The sequence below is a fragment of the Leuresthes tenuis genome, unplaced genomic scaffold (genome assembly GCF_036924035.1).
Source record: "Leuresthes tenuis unplaced genomic scaffold, fLeuTen1.0.hap1 SCAF_17, whole genome shotgun sequence".
Taxonomy (NCBI): Eukaryota; Metazoa; Chordata; class Actinopteri; order Atheriniformes; family Atherinopsidae; genus Leuresthes; species Leuresthes tenuis.
The window spans coordinates 11,546,507-11,555,454 of NW_027325371.1; the positions used below are offsets into that span (position 1 = coordinate 11,546,507).

At 39.7% G+C, this 8,948-nt stretch overlaps 2 protein-coding genes across 3 annotated transcripts; both read right to left on the minus strand.

The window, feature by feature from the left end:
• Positions 1–78: 78 nt before the first annotated feature.
• LOC140272945 (Golgi apparatus membrane protein TVP23 homolog B) lies at positions 79–3,699 on the minus strand. 2 transcript variants are annotated; one of them, XM_072368460.1, is made up of 7 exons: positions 3,618–3,699; positions 3,401–3,468; positions 3,175–3,319; positions 1,660–1,749; positions 1,178–1,303; positions 945–1,073; positions 79–858 (listed from the first exon to the last, which is right to left on the minus strand). In XM_072368460.1, exons 1-7 carry the CDS (start codon positions 3,627–3,629, stop codon positions 832–834), a joined length of 597 nt encoding a protein of 198 aa, XP_072224561.1. In that variant the 5' UTR covers positions 3,630–3,699; the 3' UTR covers positions 79–831. The 2 variants fall into 2 exon arrangements, with proteins under 2 accessions (XP_072224561.1, XP_072224560.1); XM_072368459.1 differs by lacking the exon at positions 3,618–3,699 and having other exon boundaries at positions 3,401–3,501.
• A 1,998-nt stretch (positions 3,700–5,697) lies between these two features.
• On the minus strand, positions 5,698–8,948 carry otop2 (otopetrin 2). Its single transcript, XM_072368457.1, has 7 exons — positions 8,930–8,948; positions 8,073–8,551; positions 7,858–7,994; positions 7,713–7,771; positions 7,073–7,212; positions 6,153–6,979; positions 5,698–6,054 (listed from the first exon to the last, which is right to left on the minus strand). Exons 2-7 carry the CDS (start codon positions 8,503–8,505, stop codon positions 5,884–5,886), a joined length of 1,767 nt encoding a protein of 588 aa, XP_072224558.1. The 5' UTR covers positions 8,506–8,551; positions 8,930–8,948; the 3' UTR covers positions 5,698–5,883.

An 8,948-nucleotide genomic window follows, 5' to 3' on the forward strand; every position in this document is an offset into this window, starting at 1 on the left:
GTTGTTTCCATGTTTGTAGTTGCAAATGTGAAGCACTAGTGGCAAATAAAAAAAAGACTATGTATGAATATAAAAAAATAAGATTTTGTTGGCAATTACACCACTTATTTGCTGATCACAGACTCCACTGAAACGTTTTCTTAATGCCACCTAGTGGCAAAAACATTCTCTGCATTCAGATGAGTGATAACACACTCCTTCACCTTTTCTTGATTTCCTTTGCAGCTATACTGATTTAGAGCTGATGGGATAACAAAACTTGTCTTTCACATTGATATTCACTTTGTGCATAAGCTATAAAACGTTGAAACATTAAACATTTTGAAGAGACATAATAATTCCAACATAACCAATTCCAAATTGAATTTATTACAAGATATCAAGAAATGTCATTAAGAAAAAACTTTTTCTTGACAAAGACATTCGGTTTGATCAAAAAACAGTAGCCATACTTAAATGTAAACACTCCAGGATTGATTAGCAGCATTAAGGTAACAACTTTACTGTATAAATATGTTTCCAAAATTCACAGAAAATAGAACACGATTCCTTGAAAGAGGCCCCTTGAAGTATGAAAAAAGTCCCAACCCCTAAAGCTGGCAACAGAGTTTTTTTGTGGAACAAGTTTAAAGCTTTACGTATTACCTTTACCGATATCTTAATCCAAATCCCCTCAGAACTCAATCAGAACATCATTGTAAGCTCCTGAGGGGAAAAAAAAGACCCTGACAAAGACCTGCAACTTTCTCAAGAAATCAGGTAAATATCACAAGCCCATCCAGCGATGAGCTCGACGTCAGAGCACCAGACACCCGCACATCCACTTCAGCTTCACGAGCCTCCCGTTTCCTTCATGGCCTTTGGTGAGAAACATGAAAAGGTGAACATTGCAACTCATTAGCCCAAAATATGACACATAAAAGGTCTGATGATGTTCCACATACCTGTTTAAAAATCTGGGTACTGAAGTAGTTCTTTGCCATGTTTCTCAGGTTAGACCCTCCACCCACTTTGCATCTGACGTAACCGTACAAGTTGGCCCATTGCAAAACCAAACCCATTATCACCACAGCCTGGGGGCAACACCACAAACAGGCCTGAGACACAAACTCACAGTATCCAATGAATTAGACTGACAGAAATCTATGTGACAAGTGCACAATTGCTCTGAACTGACCAGCCATTTAATGTTGAAGGAGAAGATGGTGCTGAACACAAAGATGACCCAGAAGATGGGACACACAGTGAGTCCAAGCCAGAAAATTCGTGATTCAGCGCTGGAGATTGTGTTCACACTGTTTGACTGTTCAGAAAAGTACACCAGATTTCATTATGACATTTCATCCTCTGATCAAAGTACAGACTGTTCTGTGATAAAAAGGACAATGCAGCTCTTTAATGTTGCCACATTGTCTGTTTATTAGTTACACACCAACATAAAGTTACCTCTTTGATATTTTGAATATCCCTAAATCTCTCTTGTCCCTAAATCTCTTGTGTTCTGTCTATACTACATTTAAAAGGGGTTTAGGTTCCAAAGGATGTTTTATTTTTTCACATGGGTGTTACATGTGACAAAAATTTGAATTAATCCTTGAACAGAACCTATAAAGCTGTCATTTATCACATCAGCTCACTATTTCCCGAGTTCCCGCTTACCTTTCTTGACTCGAACATCCAACGGCTGTTCCCATCTGCGTCCACTTGATTCCACCACCGAAGGCCCACCAACAGCCTGCCAGATACATTCTAAAAGCCACAAATCTACCCTTAAATTTTCATTTGATTTATTACAATACATCATACACAAGCTCAAGTTCACAAAACAAAACAATAAGAAATGCAAATGATTTACCTTGCAGGGTTTTCAGAACTGTTTTCTACCTTTACAGTCGTATTCTCATATATAATCATTCATCAGCTACTCAGAGAGTGTATATGTTTTTGGGGGTTGTCCTCTGTAAATAGCTTTGTTATGCATGTAAAAGGCCTGTAAAATTCCACGGCCCACATCAAAGGGAGCTCTTTCTCCCAAAGAGTACAAGGGTCCAGAACTGCTTGAAGCACATTTTTGGTAGTCTGGAGTTTTTGGGGTTTTTTCCGGTACTTATCTCCACCACGGTGTAAGATATCTGCATACCATCTGCAGGTATGCAGTTTTATATGTATATATGCAGATATACTAGTTTCCTAATGTTTAGTTTAGCAACTCTCAAAGAAAGAAAAAGAAGCTGATTCCCCTGTTGCAGCTAAACAATGACTCGACCGATTAAGAGTCTGTCTATTTATTGATTTAGTTGTTAACATAAAGCCTGTACATTGTCGCAACGCCTTATTGTGGATTATAATACGGCTGCTGTGAGGTCGAACACATTTTACTTGCATGACTGAGCCCTCAACAGTAAGAATGTTTAAATGACACTGGAAATATAAGTACATTTCTGTATTAGTCTGACCAAACCGAGACTTGCATGTAAACATGTTAGTCTATGAAATCAAGCTTCTCAAAACCAGACACACGCATTCAGATAATGCGGCCGGGGATCAAATCACTCCTGTATGTATACACTCAGTTTAAGTGTGAATTAATAAAGTTACGCTGATTTTATAACGCCACCGTCATCTGACAAGATCACCATTCCAGTCACTTGAAGATGTCTGTGCATTTCCCTGTGAGAAAGTTAGAAACAGCAGAATGTATAGATCCAGTTAAAGGCTCAAGTTCAGCTGTGTGTGTAGCTCCACTCATCTGTACCTGTAACCATGCTGAGTGGCTGATCAGGAAGGAATATCTGGTCGACTAATACTTTTACAGAGATCAAATTCTAATGTTATTTTCTAGTTACTGAAAACAACTGCATCAAGTGATAACACAGAGAGACACCCAGCCTTTGCAATGTGACTAACTGGCAACCAGACAGCCATCTTGCAAGTGTGCCACTTGATGACGTAAATATGTGAAGTAAGAAAAACCTGGACTACTAAAGAGGCATTTAAGGCAGCTCAAGAGCAGCGTTTACTGTGGGGGAGAATAAGACTCTTTAGTGTGGACTTAATACAGGAGAACTTTAAAGGAAGAGGTCAACCAAAAAGAAAAACAGTCCTTCTTTTAAGGCCGTGGAATTGGGAATCTTTCTGAAGCAGCCTTGTGATTGATAACCTGCCTCCACTTACCTTGACAGTCCAGAAATCGCATGACAGCAGCAGGATGATGGTGACCATGCACGCAATAAAACGACCGCTCAGGATGTCGCACAATATATAAACCAAGATGGCACTTGTCCGGAAGAAGAGGTGGAAGAATGATGCCAGAGGATGTCTAAAATACAGGTTCACATGATTTCTTTATGGCTGGAAAAAGAAAAAAATCCACTTTAGCCTGAATCAAATCACATCTTACCTAATGGCAGACTTTCTCTGCCTGAAGTTATCCTCCTCGTCACCAAAAAGAGGAGAGTCTTGGGAGTCCTGAAAGCATAAAATCATTCATTTACACACCAACTACTTGGCAGCTACTCCTGCTTGTTATTTCTACGTTATTAAATCAAAAGATTCGCCATATTGAAAAGAATTAATAGCTTCTAAAATGTAACAAAATAGAACTTGGGATCGGTCACCTGTCTCTGCATTTTGACGCCCGAAGGATGTATTTCCTGGTGACGTGGATGTAAACAACAGCGTGTGCGAAGGACCTCGCGGAAGTGTGGCCTTGAAGGTGCCTGCATCAAAGTTCTGACATTGAATAATTCTGACATTTCAAGGGAGAATTGAAAATCCGTGAAGGAAACAGTTCTCTTGGCATAAACCAAATGGGACCTGCACATTTAGAATCGACAACTGGCTCGTTGCAGGTTCAGAGCTAATTTCTACTGTTGTTATTTCCAAAGCCCCCTTACATGCTCACTGTATTATAGAAATTAAATTTAGCTCTGCCAGTGACAGAGGGGGGGATTTAACTGCAGCCTGCTGAAAAGTGAAGAATACTGAATACGAATCAAATAATTAATAATCGGAATTCATTCATTCAAAGTAATTTTGTAACTATTCCAACAAATGGGGATTCCTCAAAAAGAAACATAAAAAAAAACTTTCTATAGAATTGAGCTAAACTCATATTGAAAAGAGACACCAAACAGGAAGTAATCTGTTCTCAGAAATCAATCAGTGCTGTAACAAAATGGACACAAACAAACAAGAAGGAACAGTTGATACGATTAAGATAGATAACATGTTTGTGAGGTTAGGGTTGAGGAAGGGGAGAAGAATACCACTTATCTTAGTCATTTAGAGAAAAGACGGCAGTAGAACAAAGCTATGACAAGTTTATTGATGAGTGGACTTACAGCAGGCTCTACACATACAGTTATTCCCATTCAAATTATCTTTTAATGACCATTAAAAAATTTTTATCACAAAAAATGACAGCATACTTAAAGAAAGTTGTGAATCAGATCTAAAAATTGAAGAACTGGACATAGAATGCATAGAGAAGAGGGAATTAATGTCAAGCATGAAGCTAGGCCTCATAAACCCTATCCCAAAACAAGCCAAGGACAAAAGGTTACTAGACAACCTTAAACTCATTGTGTAATGAAACAATGATTATCAATTGTTATCTGGATTTTTTGCAGTGTCACAATGACATAAGGCTGGTCTTAGACTTGATCGACTACAGTAATTTATTTACAGGTAGTGGCTTCCTTTTATTTTTTTACCTGTGAAATTGTTTCCACCAGCAAGTTTTACTCTATTGGAAACGATCATCTAACCATAGTTTTACATCACACGATACAACCCTGTGGAACAACAGATTTATCCTTTGATATATGAAATTATTGTTTTGGAGATGGGAAAAGGACTTTGGTCCTTGGGAAAAGGACTTTGGTCTACCATGCACCTTATGGTGAGTTACTAAATTATCAAGACTTATGTAAAAAATTATATCTGATATTATGCATAAACTGAGGCCGCTCGCTAGCTCACAAGTAATGGTGTCCATTTAAATAGTTTGCTATTCACTAATAAATTCATTCAAATGAACCTAACAGCTAGTTATTAACCTTACCAGTTGAAAAGGAAATAATGGACAACAATGAAGAAACCAGGAAAAATGTAAAAAATATTCCCTGAAAAGGTGCAACGTTTCCTCCTATTACAACGTATTTCCCCTTTGGGACTTTTGGTAGAGATTCTCTCCGGAGGCGCGTCTGTTTTGGTACTGCAGTGATGCTGTTTTACTACCAGAGGGAGACTACGACCACAGAGTTGTTCATTTATGCTGGAATTCGAGATACAATAAATTTCCGGTGATTGAATTATCAATACACCACTTTCTTTATATAGTAGTGCATATATTTTAAACAACTAGTTTACTCTCCTTCACTGTTCATCACTTTCAGCAAGAATGATGTGTTAATTGCTGTAGTTACTATTTTTCCACAGTCTCCACTACAGCAGTAGCTACATGTCATATAAGAAACTTTTCCAGCATTTTGTCAAGCATTATCATGCCCATAGTTATGCATTATTCCAAGTGCAGCAGCACCATCTATAGTTATTCACAGCAGTAGCTGTAATGATGCTGCTGATGATGATGATGATGAACAGAATTCAGAGTTCTCTCATTTTGCTTTGTTTTATGCTTTTATTTGTGCAAACAAAGTATAATGCGTAGATAAAGTATGACAACATTAGTTTCACTTTTTAATATATTTACATTGTCACATATTTATGCTGCTACACAATAAAAACATCAAAGTGATAATACTCATTTGTCAGTCTTTACAAATATATAAAGAAATTAATCATCAAACAAATCACAGTCTGTACAAAACAGTTTTTATAATGTCAAAACAGTTTCCTGCACAAAAAATATGGGCAGCGTTATGAGTTTAGAAACACCTCAAACAGACTGGCAACTGAATGCATTCGGTAAAAGATGCCAAAAGGTAGCCCGATATTTACAACAGCAGCCCACATGTTGAATTGGTAGAATTCCGTCTCGGTGTCATGGTCAAACTGGGGACGAGCACCAAAGGCTGGCATGATCCACAACTGTGAAAGAGATTGAAAAAAGTTGTTTATTATAATTGCTGTTGTTGTTTTATCGTGAATTTTAAACTTGGAGAGATTCGAGGGAGTGAGATACTCACAATGATGTTCCCCAGCAGCAGAAACGCGCAGACTTCTCTCAACACTCTCCGTTTCCAAAATAGTTTGTGTTTGTGTTCGGCTGCTCCACTGTGGCTGCATCCTTCCACGTCAGGGGAGGGTTTTTCCTCCAGGATGTCCACATCTTTACTCGCCTCCATCGCGTATGCATTTGCAACCACTGTGGGTGGTTCCACCTCATGAAAGGGTTCCCGATGCAGACCTTCAATTATGAAAAAATTCTGCAAGCCAAGCTGGATCACCATCAGCATACCCCAGGCCAGGTTGAGTCTGTCCAGGTGGCCTTTGGCTCCTGTTGCAATCATGGCCACGATAGAGAAGTAGCTGATGATGAACTGCCCCAGAGATGCTCCAACCAGCAGACCCACATCAAGGTTGCGGGTGGGGTTTTTCTCTGAGACGTGCTCCCTGTGATCCACCTTGAAGATGGCACTGCCGATCACAGTGCAAACGGACATCATGGTTACTATGACTATATTCATGACGAAGTGCATCATCACTGCTTTGTCTTTCTCGTCTTCATCATAGTAGTTTGTTTTCATTTCGATCTCATACACGATGAACGTTGCCAGGCCTGCAATCACGAGGAGGACTCCCAAAACAGGACCGATAAAGACATCCTTCAGGCTAAATTTCATGTGGTGGCTGTGTTCGGCTGATACCCGGCCGACGTTCTTCCACATGATGTAGGCCATGGCTGAGGCAAATAGGCTGTACTCGATGTTGAAAGGGTACAGGTAGTAATAGGCCTCCTTGAAGACGCCACATGTGGTGTGGCTGCACTTACACTGCTCATCTCCATAACCCGCTGCAAGACATGAAACAGTAAAGAGAAAAGTGCTACGATGTGGTTGCCAACAAGCTTCTGTATCTATTTCATGGGTTTGTTTGCTTTATTCACCTTTGCTGATGTACATGCTCCGTCTTGAGAGTTTGGTTACGTTCGTGTAGTCGGGAATAACTGTTTGGTGAAGGGATTCCTCTGTGACTGCGGTCATCCATAAAACTAGATTTGTGGACAGGGTTAGCATCAACCCGCATCTACAAAAATGAAGAAAAAAATCATTATTAAAGGAAAGCTAAATGGACGATGGTCATATATATGTATTTACATATGACACCACAAACTATAAATCAGTACAAACTTCAAGATTAGTATTTACCTAGTTATAAATCTCTCTTAGAGTTTTTTATTATAGAAAACTCATTTGTGTAGTTGATTGCATGTCCAATTCAAATAGTAATATGACCCTGGGGAATTGCCTTTGTTTATTTTTTTACCTTTTATCAACCACATGACTGATTAGATTAATATCTTATTGGTTTGCAAATAATGGTAACCACTGTTTGCATGTGATGAAAGTGATGAAAATGATATTTTTGCACCTTTTCAAGGTCTTTAAATTAAGAGAAAGGCTGCGAGGTACATTATCAAAGTGGCAGCAGCAGCTTCAGTTGAGTTATATTCTATCATCCACTTTACTCGCAGTTTTTGGGGCACACATGTTAAAGAAGGAGGCGTAACTGCTTTCACTACTTACAGCGACAAGTTCTTTTGGAGCTGCACGCAGTCTTGTGAATGGAGCCACAAAAAGTATGTCTGCAAATTTAAATGGAAATTATCAGGACATTTTGCAACATTTATGACCAGAGTAGACAGTAAGATGTTTTTTTTTTAATCTTTACCTGCACAAGGACGAATACAAGTTGCACCACAGGAAATGCAACCTTAATTCCAGAATCACAGTGGAGGTAGCCCACGTAGCTGGCTATTTTGAAAATGTCCATTATGATACTGAGGAGTCCAAACAGCATAAGTCCTCCTGAGGGTGAGACAGCGATTAGAACAGGGACAAAGTTTCCAAGAATTGCTATGTATACAAAATATCTATTTCTCATACCTCTGAGCCATATAGGTCCGGCGTGCTCATCCTTGTAGGTGACAGCGTTTGCTGTCCTGGTTGTGTAGATAATGTAATAGATCATCCAGATGGAGGTGAGGAGGAGAAGGATGATGAGGAAAGCCTGCAGGTCAAGGGTGCTGATTTTCACACTACTGGACGCGCTGCCACTGACCAGAGCACAGCCAAGGATCAGGATGTTCAGACAGATTATCCCAGACAGCATCCATCCCCAGTTTCGGCCCCGGTCCTTCACAACCTCAGTGGAGGACATGCTCAGCTCGGGTTCACTTGTGCTCTCCGTTTGATGCCCTGCGCTGATGTTGGAGAGGTGCGCATCCTCCAGCTCCCTGTCTTTGGCGGTCATCTTGCACGGCTCACACAGACTGCCGCTGGTCAAGCATTCGCACGGATTGTCAGGGTTATAGCACATGGCTTCTCTCTCTAAGGTCTCTTCACAAGTGATCGGTTTGCCGTATCTGGAACCAGATATGAGACAAGACTGGTTTATCAGCTACGCCCGGGTACTCTCTATAAAGGCAGAGCCCGCCCTAAATGAAACTTTTCCACGAATACAAAAACGGCAATTGATACTTCGAATCAATGCAATCTCCTCGTTTTACTTGCGCTGGTTTTGTACATTTAAACCGTACGTTTTCCAACAACAATCCGCATTAACTGTACAGCTTTCTTCACATCACTATATTTAACTCATTATCTTTGATAAAAACCAATCATGACAGAATAGGTGAAAACGTTATCAACATAAGCTGATATCAGTTACAAAATTGAGCTTGCAAATGTAACAAAGCAGTGCCCTGTAAAAAAAGAAATAATAAAGGAAAGTTTGAGGATACCTGTAAGCCACCTGCTGGA